Raw genomic sequence first — 24,360 nt, forward strand, 5'->3', positions numbered from 1 at the left:
AGCGAAGGGCACTGAGCCAAGACTTCAATTCTTTCAGCCAGTGCTCTAACACTGACCTGAAGAAGAAAAGAGAATGTACTAACACTTTTGAAAGAGGTCATACATATTATGGCAAGCTAAACCTGAATTCTGGGACTACTTAACATTTCAGGAATACTTAGTTTGGATCATCCTAGCATGACCTATGCTCTGAGCAGCTTTACCCAGTCAAGATTGAGATTCTTCCTGCATGCTGAAGATCTTCTGCCACTTTGAGAACTTGAAAAGGAAATATGGCAGCTTTTCCGGACTTGAGATTTTTAGGATTTCATTTGGATTATGTATCTGCAATTCCTTAAGTCATTCTTTAACATCTCAGTTCATAACCATACAAGAAATGAATTTTAAATTATTTGGATTTTTGATGCAACCAATATTGCAATTATTCCTATAATAATTAGACTTTAGATTAGCAAATTTTCATGGAGTCAGATATTCATGGGGCAAGCAGAGCTTCATTGAATTTTCTGGGCTAGTTTTGAGAATAGCCACCATATGTCTTAAATACCGATGATTAATAATAGAGATATACAGATTTATTTTTATTTTCCAAAGCTGGTAAAAATGAGCAAGATTTCCTTCACACACTAGATCAATAATTACATTTTCTGTCAGCAATAAGACACAGAAGATTTACTCACTGGCTTTATACATTGTCTCAGCTGTTCTCACCTTTCACAAGGTGGCCTTAAAATAGAACTCATATTCTGATTAATTCAGGAAAAATTTTAAAAATATGAAAAATTTGTAAATAACACTAATGCACAAAGGGTATTTAAAGATCCTAGAAGAAAATAGAGCATTCAATTTAAAATGAAGCTAAAATTTAAAGGAAGATGTACCAACAAAGTTAACATTTAAATTTTTATTTAGCATTCGCTTTTTAATATTTGTCCCATGATGATAACATTTGTAAGTTTAACTGTATTCCAATAGTACTTAAATAATTTTTCTTCTTGCAGAAAAATCATTAAAGGTCAGCCATTGTACTTCCAGGTCAAAATTTCTCCTGATTTTTTTTCTCTTTACACAGAAGCTGGTTTAAAACACTGCTCTGTTTGAGAGCTTTTAGACTGGATATATCTTCGCTTACAACAGGCACTTCTTCACTTTGATCCTCAGCTTTTGCATCTTCACTGTCTGACAGTGTACACAAGAGTGTATCATTTTCATAGGTAGGGAAATAATACCTGAAAGCAACAAAACATGATTACTAGACAGTCACACATTTTGTTTGAGAGGGTGAGACAAGAATTTTAAAAAGGAAACATGAGCAAGTCTGCTTGTCTGGAATGACAGTAAACAGCACGCCCAAAAAATCAACTGCACAGTGCAGGTATGCACAGTGTAGAAGAGTCATAGAGAAGAACTGACAACAAATGAGCCCTTCCTCCCCTTCCTCCTATTTCTTCAACTATATGATATTACAAAAGAGACTACAGATCCATGTTTGTCCCTCAACAAATGGTGAACCAAGGGTGTTTGAGTTAGAACACTCCCTGTGCTCTACCACCTGGTAGAGAGCATCATTCCCTGGACCCATACAGCTTACTTAGAGTCTGAACCAGTGTTTTTTTACACTGTCTCTCTATTTTCCATGGAAAAAACTATGGGTAAACAACCAACTTGTTTTAATGCTAAAGTTAGATAGACATCATGCATATATCTACATTAGACATCAAAAGAAGGGGTTTGACTTGGTTCTAGAACAATTTTGCAAGAACAATCTTCTCTAGGATAGTGTCGTGAAAGTGAAAATCCCATGTATAGGAACACTGACTCCTGGATGCAGCTAGAAGAGCAGTATCATTTTATCTTCAGACTATACAGAGATTTCTAATTCTGAGTAGTTCTGAGATAGCTTATTATTTTATCTGGGCCACTAAAGCTAGGGAGCTCAGGGCACTGTTGTATTTGGAAACCCCAGAACTTTCAACTTACTGTTTCATAGAAATTATCAAGTAAAAGTATAAATGCTGGAAGAAATGCTGAAGCAAATCCCTTACTGTGGTTGATCCCATGTAGACCTGGCTGGCAGGAATGCAATGTGTTTGGTCTCTTCCATATGATTTATCAATCCTCCTTTGGATTCAAATTTCTCCTGGCAGTTGTAACAACGACAATGATGGATTTCTCTTCTGATGAAATTCACTAGCTTTACTTGCTGATAGAAGTTCAGACCTGGGAGAGATGTTAGTGAACAAGCACTTGGGCAACGTAAGTCTTAATTTAAAATTTCTTGGATTAAGCATAAGGATTGATAAGAGTTTACTGAAGACAGCACTGCCTGCATGCTGTACCTTAGCAAATTAAGCAACCTCTCTTTTAGTGCTCAAACTGCAAACATTTTGCTTCCTCTCAGTCTGTCTTTAGGCTTAGTTACAGAGCTTCAGGAGGAGGCAAGTAGGTTGAAGAATATTGGGAATGAGAGAGAGACTGACTATTGGCACTGTATCCTGTCTTCCCTGGGACAGGCCCAGCAGGTAGACAAGATGCATGGTTTGGAGGGTTCCCTGCCTGCCTGCCTGAGCACAGTGACTTAAGGGACAGTGGCAGTGGTGACAAGTCCCTTTTTGGTGCAGCAGACCTGTCTCCTCTGTGACTGTCTTGCCTCCCCAGGTATAACAGGTGAGAGCCCCTGCAAGTGGAACCCAGTGAGTTTGGGTGATGAGGACAATGGCTCACCCAGCACAGAGGTGCCACTGGGGTTAAGTAAGCCTGTGCCCTGCAAAAAAGCTGCTCCCATAAAATAAAAAGACAGGTCATTGTCACAGATGGTTCCCTGCTCAAGGGAATGAAGGCCAAAATGCCAACCAGATTCACTTTTAGGGGAGGTCTGCTGCCTCCTGGGGCTCAGGTTAAATGTGTGATGAGAAACATTCCTACCCTCATGGGTAATTATCTGTTAGTGATTTTTCAGGTGGGCAGTCATGAAGTTGCAACAAGAAATCCTAGGGCAATCAAGAGAGACTGCAGGGCCTTGGGAAGACTGCTTAAGGGATCAGGAGCACAAGCAGTGTTCCAGTTGCAAGGAATAATGAGAGAAGAAACAGGAAAAGCCATCAGTTCAAAACCTGGTTCCAAGCCTGGTGCCACTGGAAGAATTTGGGGTATTTGGATCATGGGTGTGTCAACACGACCCCAGGCCTGCTGGTGACAGATGGGGTACACTTGTCTCAGAGAGGGAAAGGGATCCTTGCACAGGAGTCAGCAAGGCTCACGGAGACAGTTTCAAATGAGATTTGAAGGGGGTAAGGGATACAACCAGGCCCATTAGAGATGAGCCTGGGTCAGGATGTCAGTCAATTATGTTTGACAAAGAGAAGTGCTGGGTCCTGCAACTGGTCACACAACCCCATGCAGCGTTACAGGCTGTGGAAGCTGCATAGTAGAAAAAGACCAGGGGGGTGCTGGTGACAGCAGCTGTACATGAGCCAGCAGTGCCCAGGGGCCAAAAGGCCAATGGTATCCCGGCCTGTATCAGCAATCCTGTGTCCAGCAGGACCAGAGCAGGGATTCCCCCCTGTTTAGCCTAGAGAAGAGGAGGCTCCAGACTGACTTAATCACTCTCTACAGCTACCTGAAAGGAGGCTGTGGCCAGGCAGGGGTCCGTCTCTTCTTCCCAGTAACAAGTGATAGGGAAAGATTTAAGTTGGATATTAAGAAAAATTTCTTCACCAAAAGGCTTGTGAAGCCTTGGTACAGGCTGCTCAGAGAAACAGCTGAAACATGCCTAGAGGTATTTCAAATATGTGTAGATGTGGCACACAGGGACATGGTTTAGTGGTGGACTTGGCAGTGCTGGGTTAATAGTTGGCCTCAATGATCTTCAAGGTCTTCCACAACCTAAATGATTCTACTCTACAGCAGAAAGCAAACATTGGCCAAACAAAGCTCCTAGCTGGCAAGCAAGCATTAACAGGTATAACAATAATAACAACAAAAATAATAATACTTCCAAGTCTTCAGCAGCCAGACCTGGAACTCATAGAACAGGTATTTGTAAAAGCTACCCTGCAAAACAATCCAATGGGTCTAAAGAAAATAGCACTGCATCCTTGGCAGTAGCAACAGTTCCATAAAAATAAAGTGTTCTTGGCTTGCTTTTTTAAGCTGGCAGAAACAGTTTCCATAATGGAAAAGTTAAATGTCTCTACAAAAATAAAACAGATAAACTTGTTTTCCACTATTCTTATGATGTGGTTTTCTCCAAACTAGTGACAAATACTGAAAATTACAGCCCCTCTTACTCACCATGCTCTGACTTTATTTTAGGAAAGTGAAAGCCATGTGATTTCTGGAGAAAAGAAAAAAAGAAAAGTAAAAAGATCTTATTTCCACTACTTCTACTACTACTCCAAGTTAAAAACAGATCAGCTTTTCATGGGTTGACACAGACATACACATATAGACACACAAAAATTAATGCATGAAAAAAAACCCAGAAGTTTTGGTTCATCAGAAACTTCCGCATTCATATTTAATGTTGTTAAATAGTTTATTAAAACTGAAGCACAGATACTAACCATAATAAAATATATTAAATAATGAAACCACTATGATATCAAAGATGCTATTTCTTTACTGCCTGTAGCAGTCTGTACACTCACAAGTAATAACTAGTTTTACTCTTAATGTAAAGCTTGATTTCTCTGCATGTTTTCAGGAATAGATGCTGGAGATGCATGCAGTCCTTTAGTTCTGTGCTGAAGACAACATTTTAATGCAGCAGCTGATTTGACCTTAATAAAGGTGCTACAAACACAATTTTTAATTTCATGTGATGTAAAAACTGTTATTTAAAGTAAGACTTACCTGCATGTGAAGATACAGTCTTTCTGTGGTGTCTGATTGTTGTTCACAAAACAGACAAACTGCACATACAGGATGCTCTTCCCAGTCAGACCAATCTCTTATGAAGAAAAGTAGAAAAGATTCATTTAGTTGTGGAAAGAGAAGAGACTTTGAGAAAGGGCAATTCAGATTCTGCTTTCAAAACACTAGAAATAAATCCAGAGAAACTGAATAATTTAAAGGGGTGGAAAAGACAGTGTGGATTTATAGCTGGATACATGATTACAATCTGCTGTAGAGTCTAAAAAAAATACAAATTTGATAAAAACTGAGCAGTTAATACTGGGTAATTTCTATGCAGACAGGCATTTAATCCTACTTGAAACTGTCTGCACTAATATACAGAATACTAACTTCAATTTCTATCCAGTCTGGCAAGTCATTAAATATTGCTTTCTGTATTTATTTTTTCTAAGGTCTTTTAAAATTCTTGTATACATTTCTAATCTTTCAATACACCAGACAAAGTCATAATCATCAGGCAGAGCTAACTCTAAGTGTTATTTACTTATGAAATATTAATTACTCACTTATGCTACATTTAGACAAGTACACAGATGTTTACCAAAGCATCCATTTCAATCCTAGTACTGCTGAGAGACAGAACTATTACTGCAACCAGGTAGAGTCAAGTAAAATTAACCTCAAGTCACAGAGAGAACCAGGAAGATCAGGGACCTTGATACCCATAAACTTCTTCCTACTTATTCAATTTCTCTGGCCAAGGAAATTATCTCTGCAGTGCTCTGAGGGCCTGGACCACAGAAGAATGCAGAAGAGGTGGATGTTGCCCTCAGTCAGCACTGCTGAGAAGCTTCCTTTGAAATCCTTCTTTAATCTCTAGTTATTACCTTTTTATCAATTTTTTTTCACACAATTTCTTCTTCATACTGACACTCTTGATGCTTACTTTTAATTTTTAAATTTGAGCAAAAGCTTTTTGACTGTTTTCTGGTGCAAAAGTAAATAATAATGCATTTTATCTACATCATTACAAATCCAGAAGGCTCTTGTTAGAGCTAGGGAAACAAAAACAGGCTTGTGGTTGAAATATGAAGTTTACAGCTCTCATTGCTGAGAAGTGTTTTTAATGAGGACAATTCAGAGTTGATTTGATTGGCTTAAATGAATTTAAAATTTGTGCTAACTGTGCACAGCATTTTCCTTGCAACTTCTTCAAAAAATAATGGTCCTGCAAGTCTGTGTAATGGGTACTTAAGTAACTCTTACTCTTCTAGGTTATCTAGTAATTCCCGGTCATCCTCTGACTGCACTTCCTCCCAGGACTTTCCAAATTCCTGGAGGGAAAAAAGAAAAGATAATTAAAAAAACATTTCCTGATTCTCATCACACATTGTCACTGAACTGAATTAATATCTCAGAAGTCACAATCAATATCTTATTTTAGATCACTTCAGTACTGCTGTGAGTAAAAGGTAGTCATACAGCACTGCTTTAGTAAGAATTTTTAAAGTAAGAATTATTTTAATCTTTTAACAGGGCACTTCCCATACTGTAGCTGAGGGGAAGATGATTTGGCACAGAGTTGCAACACCTCCAAAGTGTTCATGAGGTGGGTATGTTATCACTATCTCAAGTTTGCCCTCACACTTGCTCAATCCAGTCTGCCTACCTTGCTTTTCAAGCAGCACGTGCTGCTTAATGCAGCTGTCCCACCTGAGGCTTCGGCAGGCACAGCTGCACCAGTCAGTGCCTGTGCCTTGCTCAAGGCTGTGCCAGTGAAAACACGGTGTCAATTTAACTAGAGTGCTCCAGAAAGGCAGTGAGAGCCAGGGCTCTGTTCCTACTTTTACTTTTTGTGTTGTTTATTTATACCTTAAAGACCTTCAGCACGAAGTATATCACAATACATTTGTGCAGCGTTCAGCACAATGGCAAGCACTCTCAGCATGGCTGAGATATAAATAACAGGCAATAAAAAGCTGAAGGGCTCTACTGAAATACCAGCAGTGATCTTTAGCTAGTGTTTTCCTTTCTTGGGATTCTTCTTGTCATAAAAAATAAACCCAAGCAAACTAACCAGTAACCAGAAGAGTATTTTTGAACCCATATATTTGATGGCTGTGGAGGATTCACAAAGATTATAGTTGACAATCTTATCACCATAAAAAAAAAAAAAAAAAAGACAGCTAATAAAAATATAATCCTTTAATTGATGTTATTAAAATATTCCTATTAATAAATATATTTAATAACATCCTTATTAATGTGTATGATTATGGGTGTTTGGAAAAAGAAAGAAATGATATCCATCATTTAACAATTTAATGAGAATTTTTAAAGTTGTTAGGGTCTATCAGAAAAATGATAAACAATTGTCCCTAGACAGCTCTAAACATAATGTCATCATATATTACAGAATGAAAATTCTGTAATTAATTCAGTGATACTACATGGTAAGTGTGTAAGCTCTCTGAGTGAGAGGGGAGACTCATTAATGTCAGCATTACTGTGAGATCTCACGAAGCCATTAACACCTCTCACCACATGTTCTCCCAGCTGCACACTAGTTTCCTATGTCTGCTAATGTTAACACCTTAATGAGCAGATAGTGGCTCACAACCACTGCAAAATGAAGACTAATGTTCACCATTTTTCCCCTTACCAGCTCAAGGTATATCAGTATAAGAGAGTATGTTCAACACAGCAGCCTCAAGCTTCACCTTTTAATTGAAGGTGAAAGGGAAAAAGCATGCCCCAGCTTTGTTATTGCTGATGTTTTTTATGGTGTTTCTGTGAAGAAGGAAGAGAGGGAGCTTGTAAGATGTCTCTGTTTCCCTCATCTATTTATATTCAGAGGAGAAAAAAAAAAGGAAAAAGCGAAAAGCTAACCAGGTCTTGTATCACTGGAAAATTGCATGGTGAATGGATAACTAGGAACACTGGTGATGAAAGTGCCAAGAGAAAGAATCTGAGCAATTGGGTGGAAAAGAGTTCCTTGAAACATTCTTAAAAATCCTTCAGGTGTTTTTTTGTTTGTTTGTTTGTTTGTTTGTTCTGGTTTTTTTATAACACTTTTTCAGTTCTCCAGCTTGATGAGCATCTGGGACCAAGGGTGCCTTTGAAAAGTATTCAATTTTCTTTGCTTTTTCATCCAAGATGCAACAGCTGCCAGGAATGATCTCTAGAGATTCCCAAGAAATTTTTAACAAAACCAGAGAAAAAAATGAGACCTGACATTGTTAATAGTTCAAACACTAGAAAATGCATAATTAAAAAAACCCTGAAGGCCTTGCTATGTATTCAAGAAAAAACAACTTTTTCTTTTAAACACTTTCTCTGTACCTCACAGAGAGGATGATGCTATAGAAAAGTTGAGAACGTGCAAATGTGTGTGGTTTGATTATTTCCTCTTCCAAAATATAGTCTAATTGCACAGAGATTAAATGCCTCACTGGCAATTTACCCTTGCAACCTGAGTGCAGTTCTACACGAAGAAAATCTGTGTGCCTCACTGAGGCAACACACCCCAGCTTGAAAGAAGTGCAGAGATGGGAGAAGCTAGAAACAGCAATTGGTATCTCAGTGTTCCCTAAAGAGCAGTTCCCAAACTACACGCAAATGGAGATCCAAGCCTGAGCAGCTCACAAACTTCAAACATATTTTGATTTCCTCTGCAAATTTTCTCTTGCCCTTCTTCTCACCTGTTTTGCTGTGATCATCTGAGTTATGTCATCTGTTTTATATTGCTGAAGAACTTGAGATGGTCTAACAGGAAGAAGAGATAGCCTTACCCTGACTATAATTACTCCACATTGGATGAATTTCAATATGAAGCATTCTCCAATTGACGGATTTTATTAAATCTTGAATTGTCACCAACTTATGAAGGGTTTCCCTTTACTATTTTACAAGATACACACCGTGTAAATCAAAAGAGGTTAAATATAAGAAGTGACTCCAATAATAAAACATTCTTCCCCTGCTCCCCAACAGATAATAGTGACAACCTAGAGCCTGGCAATAAGGAGAAAACATATTTTTATTTTTGAGGAAAAAGGCTTTATGAAACAAGTTTTCTAGTATGTAGCAGGTACCATTTCTCAGCTACCTAGTTTAGTTATAAGTGTAGTAATTCACTGATGCTACGTACTTTAGACCCATGCTATTAGTCAATTTGAAAATAGACATCTGGGCTTCCTACAAAGGATACTCTATACCTAAAAGTGCTGCTGGTACTAATCAGGTAAATCCAGAAAGGAAGGCCTTGTCAGTCTGGGTTTGCCTCAGTTCCTCTGGGAATAAGAAAGTTTTAATACTGCCTTCTGTTCTTTTATGGCCTCCAACAGGCACCACAGATTACAAAGTTCTTCCCTCTCCATTTTTATTTGGCTCTTTGTGCAAGGCGAGCCATGGGGCCACAGGATAATACACACAGAGAAACAAGGAAATTAGGTTTGAAGATTTTTTTTTAAGAAAAGAAAAATAAGGAATTTTACATCTATATATCATGGATACATTGTTGCTGAGTTCTTTGCACTCCAGTACCAGCTTACCTCTCTGAATTAACACTTCAAGCCATTCTGTAGGATTGGTATAATCTTCCACACTTTACAGATAAAAGACCTCCAAATCCACTGGAGAATGATTTCAGATATGGTATGTAAAATATGTTCGTGTCTTTGAAACTGTATAAGCCCTTGGACATTCAGAGCAATGTGAAGCACAGATCTCTAACACTCATTGGTAAGATTGAGTAAATCTTGATAGTACACATTTAAAAAAAAATTTCTGATAAGTTGTAAAGGTGTTAGGGGAGAGGAAGCAAAATCACTACATTGAACTATTACAAAAAGCAGATCTTGTATAACATCTAGAATTTACTGAATATAGATGCAGCTTGAAAAAAATCCATCGTATCACATTTAATATAATCTACTCTAGAGCATGTATGTGCTCTACAGAATATTTCTTCCTTAGAATGTAAAGGCCAATCTACTGAACTCCTGGTGAAGAAAATGAGGTTCTTCCTTTTAGTCTTGTGTCTCTGCAGAAAAAAGGGGTTGTCAAAGGCTGTTTGGAAAGCAAACTCTTTCCATTGTGTAGGAACATTCCTAAAAATTTCCTGTGTACAAACATACATTCTATAGTGAACTATGTTATAAGTGTTTAAGACAGAGTTTTTTAGTCTGCTTTCATTTTAAAAAAAATTATTTCTTTAAAAGAAGAAATGTCAGAAATTCTGATGTGGGTATAGCCTCAAGGATCAGAAAGGCTGAGCAGAAACAGTCCCCTGAGTAGACTGTAGTGTGGACGACCAAAAATATATGGAAAGACAACATGGCTGTAGCAGAGCAGGTAGAGCAAGACAGAATTATGATCATTCAGGTATGTCCCAGAAGATGTACTGGCACAGATCTTGCATACACAGTACCCACTGCCCAATTTTAAACATTTTGGTGGTTGGATGTAGCTTATTTGAGTTTTATTTACTACTGTCTGTAATTTCAAGAACATGAAAGAATACATGTCTGAGTGATGTTACTCAGTGACCAATACCTGAGCTGGTTGAGGCTGGCAGGTGAAGGCACCCTGCCAAGTCCTGGCCAGAATCCCAGCGTAGGCCAAGGGGAGCACAGCCCTGACTGTGAAACATCTGCATGGTCTGTGGCCACGCAAACAGCATCACTCAGACCATGCCTGTTGTGGGTCAGGAAGCACACAGACCACAGACCCCTGACCATTCTCAGGTGACAGGCATGGGCAAGGCCACCAGTTTTGGAGCAACTGGAGAAAAGAGGTTAGATATGTGAATATTAGCCTTGCTGTTATATTTACTTTGGCATATTCTGCTTATTAACATGACACAGCCATTGTGTCTGTATTCATGTTATGACCTCCCTGCATGTCTCAAATTTCTCAAGTAGTACTTCATGGCTCTCAGAGATTCTGGGTAGTCATCTAGCTCAATTTTGTGATCTAAGATGGAACAGATTAAAACGTCAACAATGAATGCAAATGACAGACAAAAGATAATTTCAAAAGATGCCAAGTTCTGAAAACATAATATTACGTACAGGACAAGCAGAGAAGAAAGAAACTATAAAATCACTAAAAACAATTAAGTGATTTTTAACAATTTTTAACAATTAAAATCTGTTAACTTCCAAAGGAGAAGTAAATGCTCAGTTCTTCTGAGGATCTAAAAACATCTACCCTACACAGTTTCACAACTTTTTCCTCACTGTCCAGCAAATACAAGTCAGTTTTCAAAACTGTGAAATTTGAATATCTAGGAAAAAAACGCCAGATCTCAGATCATTGATCTTTGGAGAAAAAATATAAAATATCACCGAAGGAACTCATTCTGTCTTGGGTAGAAGGGCAGAGCATTAAACATACAAATTTTTGTTCTCAGTATTAAAGTAACACCTATGGAGAGAAATTAAAAGGAAAGAGTAGGTAAAACAGTCAAGAATGCCTATTTATAACCTGGATATTAGCACATGTAGAAGGCACAAAGACTACTTCAGGTGAACTATAGTTATTTCTGGGACAGAACATAGCAGCTTTTGAAGCAGCTCCTATATTCATAAGTTGAAGGCAGCAAATGAAAATCTGGTACATACACATGCACATTCTCAGAGGTCTGAGATAAAAAAATATTTAGCAACATACACCTACCTGGAAGCTAAAAACTAACTGTTTTTCTTTCATCTCTGTGTCTTTCATTTTCCTCCTCTTTGCATTTAATTTACCCTCTGAAGAGCACTTCCAGCTTAAGGTTTGTAGAAAACGAGCTCAAAGCCAACTTGTTTTAAGTTAGACCTCCATTTACTTAATTGCTCTATCTCACTTTCCCTTCTGTTTTTAAAGCAGAGACTGAGCACTAATGACATGATGATTAGTGTCTCTTCAAGCTACACTCTAGAATCTCTCAAAATCAAATCTCAACAAAAAATGTTTACTAGTGCTTAGTTTGACAATTATCCAGAATATCACACCGTAAATGAGCATACTTCTTAAGAATCCTTCACTTGATTTTTGACCTTTATACTAATTGCTAGTTTGGATTTATTCACTTTTAACTAGATAATGTCTGTATCTCTTTAGTCAATTTGCTAATTATTCATAGAACTACTTACCAAGTAATTAATGATATAAAATTTGTCATATTCTTTATTTTTGGCATTGATTCTGCGATGCTGCTTCTTTCTCATGTGATCTTTAAGTGTGTTTTTGTCTCTGAAGACTTTTTCACAGTATAAACACTGCAAGCTATGATATAAAGGTTAACAGGTCAACATGTCAAACTGAAAATAGTAAAAATAATAAACTTAAATAAGTTGGAGTTGTATATAATAAGATTAACCTAAGCATGTCAGAGCAAATTAATTGAAACAGAAAGCTTATTTGAAAAAAAAAAAATCCAAGATAATCTTAGATCACAGTACAGTCAATCAAACAGAAATAACAATCACAAAAAATGAAAAATATAGATAACAAAAAAATTTACTGTTTGCCCCATATGCAAAGTGGGAGAAAAGTAGGCACAAAAAGGCTGCTGATTGCTCACTGTGTGAGCTCTGTAACTCAGCATGGACTTACACTGACATCCAATCCATCTGTAATTGTTTCTTTGTAACGCAGATTGAAAAAAACTAAACTGTGAACATACTACTTTTCTTTTGAAACAATTTTAAGTAGCTGAACAGAAAGTTTTTACATCAACAGGGAGGGTAAATGAAAGTTTGCCAGGGTGGTCAATGGGTTTTGAAATCCTAAGAAGTAAAATTTTGTAAGTAAATTCATATCCACACAGAGAGAGAAATATATATAATTCATAAATAGACATACATAGCCATAGGTACCTGCATATATGTACATAGACAGGAAAGTATTATTTAGGTGTATATACACATTACTCAAGAAGGTAAAAACATTAATTAACAAGTAAGAATTTTACCACAGTATGTCTTCCAGAGCAATTCAAACAAAACAGAAGTACATACACTGCCTTAAATCAGCACCATAAAACTGTTTTGGTTCCAGATTCCCCTCTGATGTTTTGTGCGAAGCAGGTATTCAGGATTCTCAGTATCATTCTGCCTTTCAAGACATTTAAGAGGTTTTGAGTTCTCCCTATGCCTGCAGACTTCAAATCAAGATTGCCTTGCTGGTGAACCATAGGTCAGATGCCAAAATGCATCTATGAATTTTAATATCTGCTTTGTTCCATCTGCTAACAGCAAAGTGTCCACTCTACTTGAGAAGGGCATTCCCACAAAGATTACAGAAGGCTTTCTGTCAGCATACATAATGTAGTCTTATTTACCTGAAACAAGATTTTTCTCCTCTAGTAATTTATTCTCAGGTACTATTATACTAGCATAGCTAATATGTCAATCCTTAGCCATAGGGGGAGTGGCCTTTCACTACTCTGGACACAATTTCAGCATGTGCATTAACTACAGAGAGGATGAGCTTTGAGAAAACTCCCTCTATCTGAAAGCCTCAGATCCTACTGATAAACAGGAGAGCTGCAAATCATCAGTGAGCATGGTAATTCAAAGCACTAGGCAACACCAACAATAAAAGGCATTTTTAATATGTCCTAATTTCTGGGAAAAGTTAACATGTATCTATCCCCTTCTGCTCTGTGTTTACTCTCTAAGCAGTACAAAAGGGAGACAGAACATTACATAGTAATGATATATGGAGGCAAATGAAGACTGGAACAAGGTCTCAGTACTCAGTGATTAATGAGATGTTTAGCAAAACGTTTGTGATGATGAGAACACGTAACAGAAATAGGGCCCTTTACTTCATACTATTAACTGTTAGGAATTACCTTTCAATAAGTCAACAAAAAGACTTCTAAGAGGACTCACAAGAAATTATTTGCTCTCTTTTCTCCTTAACTAGCCACAAATGTGGAATTCATTTTTATCTACTATTTCCAAGTTAAAAGACATATAACCCAAGTTTATTGAAAATAAACAAACAGAACTCTACTTACTTGTCAAGCTTCCCCTGTAATACAGCCAAAAACTCATAGCAGTTCACAATGTTATCTGGCAGCCCAATGTTAAAGGCATGTTCTCTTGCCATATGATTAAGAACAGATCTACAAAAGACATTCAAATCGAGTGTTACATATTTTTGGATATATATAAGAATTATTCAATTACCGATTTAAAATACAACAATGGCTCTAAAATGGTATAAAAGCCAAAGTTAAATAAACAGTAATAGTCTTGCTGCCACTGCTAGGAAAAAAAAAACAATTTAATTGAAACAGGAAGTTTTTCATTTTCATCTCTGCTGAATGTTCAGTAACATTTCAACTGCTCTATCCGCATGCATGAAATATAATCCTTTAAATGAAAATTACAGTATAGTTTATTTTGACCCTCACTGTTAGCAAAGATCATTCATTACCTTGTATAAGCAAATCGCATTTCACACAACCCTCTTGAGAAACATTCTAAACAGCCATTTCTCAGACTTCTCTATGCTGGTTAGCAGAGCAGAAATTCTTGGATGCAATGTGCTTTACATCAATATTGCTTCATACAGCACTAGCAACATGAACGGCACTCAAAAGTGTACACAAATAAACATAATGGACATTCAAAAAATATATTATTCTGACAGTTAATTCCTTAGGTGCCCAGCCTCTCTATATGCCTCAGCTTCTGCTTTTAGGGACAAACGAAATATCTCAATGTTGACACTTGCTTTTTCCATTGTCCAGGCATGATTTTCAAACATGCACTCTGCCTGTCAGACTCAGGAGGAAGCAGAGGATGAAGTTTCTCTACTGTCACCAAGCAGTAGAGAGGGACACTCATAGAACATTGGGATGACCTGCAGGAATATGTCCCCTGGTGCTTTTACCCTTCCAAATTACCAGAACTACCCATGCAAACAGACTTAGCCTCTCCAGTTGAAACTTATTTACTCTGAATAAACAAAGTTTATTTGGAGCACGGATTTCAATGCAATTCTTGCTCGCACTTGACTGATGCCGTAAAGCCCTCTGTTCTCACTGTAATTTTCCTCTCCTCTTTTTCATTGGATATTCAAATTTACACTAGTTAGTAGAGCTTTAAATAAGAAAATGTACAATTGGATAACAAAAAAAAAATGTAACCATCACACTGGCTTACACAGCTGTCCTAGTCATAAAAACACTTGCTAAAAAAACAAAAATTCTCTTTAAAATGGTTCACTCAACTCCAGCATACCATGTAGTAGAAATGATTGCACTGGAATAAATATAAAAGTTTGAGAAGTAGGACAGGGGCTGTTTAAAATGGCACTTCAGTTGAAAGAAATACATGAACTATACCTTAAAGTTAATTCTACCTTCTGAGTCCTACCATTATGCATTAACTGGTTCAATAACATTGAAAACATAAACAAAGATGCTGAGTAGGTATCAAAAAATAAAACAAAAGCAAACAGGGCAATAAACAAACCTGTTTCCTGTGAATTCTTGATCACAGAACATACACATACCATGAAAACTTGTGTCATATCTCTCTTGTTGTTGCTGTTCTAGAATTTCTCTCTATGAAGAGGAACAGATATAGTTATTCAGACAAAACCATAATCATAAAATCATTCCATCACATAAGTTTATTATACATATTTATCCTTACTTGTAACAATGAACATATAAAATTCAAATGTGCTGTTGGCACAAACCAGATGTTAGTGTATTTTGAGTATGGGTTCACACAGAAATTCCAAGTTTTTCCAAAGGCAGTATGTGTCCCAGTTAAGTTCTGGTAAAATTCTCTTAACTTTATATACGTGGTGCATAGAAATAAATACAATCCACAGTGAGATCTTATGCAACTATTTAAATAATTTTGTTTAAAATGTATCAGTTTAATATTTCTACCTGTAATTCAGCTTTATGTCTCGTATCAGTGAGCAGGTTTATAGGTAACCACCTAACGCCCCATGGAAAAGCAAACTCAATCCTACATGACTGATTGCAGGCAACCTAGAGGGCTTTTTCCTAATACAGTACAGAGACCTGGCAGTTTCTGTAAGAAGCTGTGGCACATACCACAAGCACTTCTGATGTTGCATTACACTAAACTGCACTAACACCTCCATCCCTTCTAGTGTATCTCTTCAACCTCCTGAACCTTGTCTCAGCTTAAGATTGTGATAAACTGGGGATCATACAAGCAGCTCTTCCTGGGAAGCTGGTACAGCTTGCAGTCTTAGTGAAGTGTCCTCTTCGGGGTCTTTACTTACTGGGAGAAAGAGAAGCCCCTTTACCTAAAACTACCAGTCAGATGATGGGTGAATAGCTGTATGCATGACAGCAAGACAAGGCCAGTGCTGCTGTAGGAAGTATGCATTTTCAAAAAAATAAGTCTGTTACTTTTTTATTTAAAGAAAACACTCAGGTGCCTTATACTGATAGTGCCCCTCCATGTTTCTCTAGTTTTGCTGCTGGGACTTCCTTGCCTGGTAGTGCTTCACAACTATGAAATCTTTGTCAAGACTGTGTTTTTCCAAAAGACTGTATCTGTTTTACATTTCACAGCCTTGTCAGCTATTTCAGCAAGCTGTGCTCTCTAACCTACTTCAGGCTCATTGCTTGGCCTCTCTCAATACATCACAATCACCATTATGTCTCTGCATGACATCCACCTTGGCTAGCTCCCTGCTGCAATACAGCCTGAAATATTCCTAAACTGAGTTTCAAAACTGCAGAATGAAACGCTTCAGGCAGCACAATTTAAAGACAGCATTTGTCCTTGTTTGGGCTTGCTGTTGGAGACAGCATTTAGGATTCAAAGGATGCAGAAAAATCACCAGAAGTTGTATAGTTCTGGTCTTTATTCTACGCAACTCACATGAGCCCATTTGCCAACTCACTCTTAATTGCTGGACTTGTCTGGAGGTAAAAGGCTTTACAAAGCAAAATATCTATTTAACTTGCAAGTCAACACTCAGATTGCAGCAAAAGGAAATGAAAACATAAACAGACTTTATTGCTGTAACTAAAGCGGTGACTCCATTAGCCCCAGCTACAGCTGCAACTCGATTTCACAAAATACTTCTGTAAAAACTGAGGATACAATTCTGATAATCAAAACTATTTCGCACTGCAAACTATTTCGCACCAAAATAAAAATGCCTATTTCTTTCTTTCCTAATTTCATTACTCTGTAAACAAAACCAGCACTTGCTTTGGGTTAAATTCTCCACTTGTTCCAGAGTTTGAGGAAATGTCTACTTGCAGAGCAGATGAGGTTGCTCACCTGCCAACAGACTCCTCACGCCCTTGGCACTACAATGGAGAAAAGGCTTAGTTGGTACAGAAAAAAACACCACAAAATCAGAAACAAATGCCCTTTATAAAACAAAAAAGTACAGTCCAATTTATAGCAGCCAGGAGGTATTATTTGTAATAAGATGGTTCTATGAAAACATCAGCTGCATGTTCCATCACAACCCTTTTTCCTCCCTTAAAGCCAAAAACATGATATACACTTGGGAAACAAATATCATTATGACACTGCATGCCCACATGCAAAATTCAGAGTGTCTTTCACAACCCCAAAAGGATTGTTGAAAACCTACAAGATACAGCGAAGTGCAGTAATGATGTATTGTAAAGAACCACCAAATAGCTCTCCTCAACCTCAAATCACCTAATCATTGAGGTTGCAAAGGATTTCTTGAGAGCAACAAGTCCAACCCCTGTGCCCAAGCAAGGTCACTTCTGGTTACCCAGGAGTGTATTGAGTTTTCTTTTGACTGTCTGCACAGAAGATTTTACAACCTCTCTGGGTAGCTTCCTCTATGTTTGACCAACCTCATAGTAAAAAAAAAGTGTTTCTTTGTTTTCAGAGGGAATTTCCTGATTTCTAATTCATGCCCATTACCTTTTGTCCTGTTGGTGGGCTCAACTGAGAATAATCTGACTCTTTTTTCATTCATCAAGTATTTATATACATCACTAAGCTCCCCCACACGCCTTGTTTTCCAGACTTAACAGTCCAAGCTGTCTCAGCCTCTCCTCATAGGATGTTGCAGTCCCTTAAGCATCTTTGTGACCCTGTACCAGAGTTACTCAAGGAAGGCCATATCTTTCTTGTACTGGGGAGCCCTGAGCTGGACCCAGCACTCCCGATGTGGTCTCAGCAGTGCTGAGTAGAGGGGAAGGATAATCTCCCTTGACCTGATTGCAAAACTCTTCCTAAACCAGCCCAGGATGTTGCTGTCCTTCTTTGCCATAAGTGTGCACTCCAGCACAGGACTAATGAAAGACATAATGTAAGGCAGATAAATCAGGAGACAAATCATGAATGATTTGGCTAATACTAAGGACAAAGTCTTCACTATCTCTTCTAATACAAAAACCTGCCAAGTGTGACATGACAGGTTCAAAAGGACCAAATAGATGGCTCTCTCCCAGTGTGTGGTCAAGCTGTGCAACTCACTCCCACAGGTAGTGGGGATCCTGAAAGTTTTTGTGGGTTCAGAGTTGGAGGCTCATATTGCTGTATTCAGAAATTTTTGAGCTGCCAATCCCAGGAGACACAGTGAGTGTTTTGGGAAAGGATCACCACTAGATCAGAAGATGCAAATACCAGAGACACATAGCTCCTGTCAAGGGTGAGATACTGGTCTATACAAACCTTTTTTACTGAACCCAGATAGCTTTGGAAGGGAAGCATGCTAGGCATGAGTGCATCAGCTGTTTTTTTGAGTTCATGCCAATCCAATGGGCTTATATAAGAATGCAGGTTTCTGCTCAGGCAATTCAAACTCCATGGGAAATCCCCAGTGGAAGAACTACCACATTCCCCTTTACAGGAGTTGGGATCCTATGGAAAGCTGTGTAAGACTTGTACATATTCCTCCAGTTCTGTGGATTCACTAATCATGTACTTCAAGCTGAAGAATATTACTGTTGCCAGCAAATGGAAATAGCACTCACAGAGTAGCTGAACCAACTGGATTTTGCCTGCCAATCTCCCAATTTCCCTAGGACTACAATTCATGTTTTGCAAGGTTCTCCTTCATTCTGAATGCATATCACTAACTTGTCTTTATTTGCATGCTGCGTATGAACAAACCTGTAATACAAACATACCAGAAGAAACAGCATTACAAAGGGTTAAAAGGCCTGTGCTGACAATTCTCAGGACATGGCTGCCAGCACTAAACTGAGAAATGTATTTATGTAAAGACCCTAAGGCCTGCACTCTAACATCTCACAGTACAGACACAGGGTATTGTGCATCTCCAGGAAATACCTGCATCCTAACATGAGGAGATTATCAACAAAGCTGCTGTGTACCATGTAACATTCATTTCTAAATTAGCCCAACAGTAAATGTGTATTTCAAACAAGAAACCAGAAAAAACCCCACTGGCCAACAATCTGGACTAAGACTCCTGGAAGCCAGTCAGCATGAGTTGAACTTGAAGGAACATCCATTCAGAACGGACAATGCCTAAAAGTTCAGCAAGGTCTGTCCACAGTACTAGGCTGCCATCAGGCAAGAAGAACCAGAATGGCTCACGTGGACTCAAGAGCTGGCATTTCATGTCCTTTGCATCTCACAGAAACAATATTGGCCAGACTTCCTCCGCTCACACACCATGGTGCTTGTGAGTGTGAGACTGTGAATTAATGAAATCTGGGAAAGGGAGTGCGAATGCACAAAAACAGCTTGCTCAGAGATTTTGTAGGTAAGTATCACCTTCTCTGCTCACAGGATCACACACCAAGTTCTAGTTTGCTAACTTCCCTAGATGTATGTTATTACACAAAAGATAGTGTGTCAATGCATTGCAAATCCTTGCAAGAAGAAAAATGTTCAGCACACTCAATCTTCTTCAGTGTTCTGGGTGTATTCTCCACTTGTGTGGAACACTGACATGCAACCTCTAAATTTATCCCAGAGAAAAATCTATAAGCAGGGTATGATTGTGCAGCAGCTAGGGAAATAAGCTTAAAAAAATTCAGAATTTTGCCATCTCACAAAAAATGCTTTCACATTAAAATGCCTGATCAGTTACTATATATTATTCTATTAGAGTGTTTGCCTTAAAAAATGAAACAACAATAATTTCTTACCAGTTTCTTTTGCTGAAGCTGTTCTCTAAGTAATCTGTCTTCTGGTAAAACATCACATAAAAGAAAATAATTGTCCTGTTCCTCTGTTAAGAGATTAAAAAGTGTGCGTAAGGAATGGGCAGTTGCAGCTGCTTTGAATATTACTGGCAGATAATTTGCTAAGACTTTAGAATATATTAACAATATAAGAATGTGATTTTTAACCTATAGAAGTCAGTTACTTGAATTTAATAATTTAATGAAACATGTTTAAATATTTGTGCATATTTATATTGGAGTGTGAAGGCAAAAGTCTTGCATAGCTTTTCACCACTACCAGCTTTATTCATTTTTGTGATGGTTCTTCTGGATACATGAAACAATTAGTATTTATACTGGTTACAGATTAAAGTCAGCATGAAAGAAATATGAAATCACCTTTAATTTTATCTTATCAATTATTTCCCTAAGTAACTGTCAGTTTTCAGTAGCTATCATAAGTTGGTTTATACTCCCCTTGCTCTGATCTATCACATTACCTTTTACCACCAAATATTTTTCTACCTGTGAATATATACAACTGTTCAGTACCATACATTGAGACTTGCCAATTTACATTTCTACTTATATGTTTTACACATATTTTATATTTAGTAACCATTTTACTATTTATGGTCATATCCAATTGAAGAAAGCAACAAATTTTATTCAAAGAAATAACAATTACTCAGCATGTAGGAAAATACAAAAGATAATGTGTTGAGATAAGAACAATTTTCTGGAGGGGGAGGGAGGGGTGAGGCAGGAAGGAGAGAGAGAAAGAGAGAGGGAGAAGATTCATGGATATTTCATAATTCTGCTATTCAGGTGCTTGATTTACAGTTTTCAAACTGAGTGGTGTTTGTAGGAGAAACAGAACTATGATTTTTGGAATGATTTTCATGTTTTCCAGAGCTACTTTTCTTAAATTATTTAGAATAATTTAAAAAATTACTTTCATCCATTTCATACTCAGTTTTCACTTTCTAACCATTTCTGACACCAGCTGTATGCATTGTTTCCTCTCTTTTAGGGTCTCTATTGAGAATTAAAGATGCAGAAAAGCCCTAAAGTTCTTATCTATTTTAGGCAAACTGTGCGTTTCTGTTAGAAAAGGAAAGCCAAAGTAATGCATCAGCTGCTTCTGAGAAAAACACTTCCTTCACAGACTCAACACTGTCCCTGTGATGGAATGTGCCACCACACCAACACAGCAGAACAGTGAACTGTGGTTTCAGACTCGTGTTGGGGCCCAGAAAACTGCACAATTGTATGGCTTCTGCGAAGAGGACATCTCCTGACACTCTTGGGACAGGGACTACTGTGGCAGGGGAAAGAAAGGGGGGTTGTGGCCCTGATGCCCAAGAAGGATTAGCAGCATCAGTGCAGGTGGTGGGCAGGGTGAAGTCAGAAAAGGCAGCTTACTGGGAACGTTTCTTATAATTTTGGAAGGGTGGTCACTGCATTTTTTATGCAATGGGTACCAATGTCTCCCCAGGAACCATGTGAGCAGCTCTGCTCCCAGGCCTTGCATATTTAAGCATGTATTGATCTCATCCTCACTCAGCACTGTGCTGAAGCACGTGTTGCAATCATTGGAGAAGGTAAGTTTAGATATGTGCTTAAGAGTTAAACATTACTTCTGTGGTTTTCTGACCTAGTGTTAGACACACTTGGCTGTTCAAAGCAGCAGTATATGCCAGAAATTATTACATGATCTGCCCACCAGAGAGTAAGCAAGAGCCATACTTACCTAATGGAGCTTTTGAATTTGTTCTTATCACACTACAAAAGTCTGTGATAGGCTGTTCTGCAAATCTCCTCTTCCAGTACAGGATATAGCTTTAAAAATAAGGGGGAGATGATCAGTGAAAAAAGAAACACTGAAAAGCTTTTAATAAAAAATTGATTAGCCCTTGTTTTCTTCATGCTCTAAATACTTGTCTTTTTGTTTCTTTTTTTTAACTCCTATGTCCCTTTTTTCTTCCTTCGTATTAGTTTTCAATTTTATGAAATTAATTCAGTTTCACCTAAACTGGGTTTAACCATGCTGTCAAAGTAAAGAACTCAATAAGCAGATTTGCACCAAGCTTTGCATAAACACTGTGACCTATTCACATCTACAGACAGAAGTGCCACTCAGATGCATTTTTACTGAAAAGATATATTACAGAGCATTCTCAAATTCCCAAAATATTGTACTCTGTGTTCTGCAAGATGCAGTCAGAAAGCTAAAACTCAATAAAAACACCAACTTGACAAAAGTGAAATTTTGGCAGGTGTCCTGTGGAGTTACACTGAAAGCTGTAGCTTGGCAGACAACTAGAAAGACTGAACAATAAAGTCCCTGAACACCTGGGGGTAAGACAGCAGACAGAATAAGAAAAGACTTAAACACATCTTGAAAATTTAACCCATCAACTACAATTTAAAACCAATCTTTACTTTGTTGGTATTACAGCTGCATCAACAGAACACAACCGAGATTAGATTTCCACTGAACTAGGAAGCTACTGTCTAACCCAGAAGAAATCACCACTTCATTTATATGATGAAATGAACCAAGCAACTCTTGCGCTAATTATTCAGAATTTTACTATAAAAAATAATCTGAACATGCTTAAAGTGCTCGCTTTAATTTATGCTCATGTATGATATAAATCATGTGAGAGTTGGTAAGGTAAAGGCTATTCAATGACTGCTTCTTATTTTGTGCCACTAAATTAGGAAAAAGATAATTAAAAAATGACATATCATTATTATGACATTATAGCAGCAGCTTTTAATATTTGTGCAATCTGTAAGCGTACTTGCCACAGCTATCACATCTCATAGTGGCTCACAATGCCTCTACCATTCTCACCTAATATATTTGAGGACTTCAACTGCAGCAGCCAAGGAATCAGCACATCTTTCTTTCTGCTAACTCTGACACAGAGAGGACTAACCTCTGGTGTAGCACACAGCTGAGCACAGTGAAGACAGCACATGTGGCTGAGGCTCTTTCAGCAGCATCATCAGATGTCAGTAAGTGAGAAGTGAGTCTTTAGTTCTCCCCCTGCCTAAACCACCGTTTGTAATGCACATTGAAAGAGTTGCTAAACAGAACGATAGTTCTTCCAGACTAAGTAATCCTTAGCTTTTAGGACATAAATGTGCAAATGAAGACATTTCAAGAGCTCATTTAATAAATGTCTCTCCCTTGCACTGAGAAAAATGAGCACTGGTACAAACTCACCTGCCCATAACTGTCTGTGTCACAGAAATTGCAGTTAAGGGATTTCATATCATAAGACTTAACCCAAATAATCAATGACCAGATAAAACCAATGCCTTGTGATACTTCCAGGGATATAGAATGAATGATCATGTTGAGTCATGAAGCAGAAGCTTATTCCTGTTATCTCTTCCCTCTGCACTTATGCCAACTTATCTTTATTCTTCAAAGTTAAAAAGAAAAGAAAAAAATCTTCCATAGCATCGGTCTTTTCTGGATTATCCACTTCTTCCAGTTCTGTCAAGAAATGTAATCTTAAGACTGGCTGCAACTCATAGTTAAATATAAAAATAATACTATCTTTACAGAATTGATCCTTGTATTTTCCACACCTCAGTTCAACACTTCAGAATATATTATCTTTTTTGTGTGTAGTATTAAACTATTTTACTAATACAGCAAATCAGAGAAAGCACATTTCAGAGCAACAATTCCATCATTTCATGTCCTGGGGCCACTTTCTGTAAGATTTGGCTACCTTCCAATTGCATTAACAGCAAAAAGAATCCAAATGGGCCCTTTTTGAAGGGGTGATTTTAAAATACATTCCTATTAATGCAAAATAATTCCCTCAAGCACTCTTAGACTAGTGGTCCATGACTGAGCACCTTCAATTCCTTTACTTACCCAAAGATACTAGTACTATCTCCAAAGAACAGTACATTCTCCTTCTGCCTGCCTTCAGCAGAAAAGCAAACAAAAACTACCATCAGTTTTCAATTTTAAGCAACGTTAAGCTCATACATTTGATTAAAGATTTATGTGGCTTACATTTCTCTTCCTAAATTATATTGTATTATTTATTTTTTTTTGAGTCTTGATAGACACAAGGTCTTGACTTTGACTGAGTAACTAGTGACAGAAGACCTACTAGAAAACTGATTTTAGTTGAGAAATTATCCATCTAACACTTAAATACTACAGCAGAACTATCTACAGACTGGCAGGTATTGTCAAGCCTTCCTCCTGGCCCATATATTACTGTGGAAAGCAAAAAGACAAGCAAGTACCTTGTCTCTGAAGTTACAAGCCAGCTAGGGCCATGCCAGCTACTGGAGGAAGTTAAAAGAGAGAAAGCCAAATGTGA

General features: G+C 37.7%; 1 protein-coding gene across 1 annotated transcript in view; it reads right to left on the reverse strand.

Annotated features, from left to right (window-relative positions):
- Positions 1–562: 562 nt before the first annotated feature.
- Positions 563–24,360, reverse strand: part of ZNF277 (zinc finger protein 277) — a 42,098-nt gene continuing 18,300 nt past the window's right edge. The window contains exons 3-12 of the mRNA XM_021545257.3: positions 21,750–21,838; positions 19,979–20,061; positions 15,339–15,430; positions 13,874–13,981; positions 12,000–12,132; positions 6,124–6,191; positions 4,855–4,951; positions 4,294–4,336; positions 2,046–2,220; positions 563–1,229 (exon numbers count right to left, since the gene is read on the reverse strand). Of these exons, the coding sequence (XP_021400932.2) occupies positions 1,037–1,229; positions 2,046–2,220; positions 4,294–4,336; positions 4,855–4,951; positions 6,124–6,191; positions 12,000–12,132; positions 13,874–13,981; positions 15,339–15,430; positions 19,979–20,061; positions 21,750–21,838 (1,081 nt within the window). The 3' untranslated portion in view covers positions 563–1,036. The remainder of the gene's footprint in view (positions 1,230–2,045; positions 2,221–4,293; positions 4,337–4,854; positions 4,952–6,123; positions 6,192–11,999; positions 12,133–13,873; positions 13,982–15,338; positions 15,431–19,978; positions 20,062–21,749; positions 21,839–24,360) is intronic.

The sequence above is a fragment of the Lonchura striata genome, chromosome 5 (genome assembly GCF_046129695.1).
Source record: "Lonchura striata isolate bLonStr1 chromosome 5, bLonStr1.mat, whole genome shotgun sequence".
Lineage (NCBI taxonomy): Eukaryota > Metazoa > Chordata > Aves > Passeriformes > Estrildidae > Lonchura > Lonchura striata.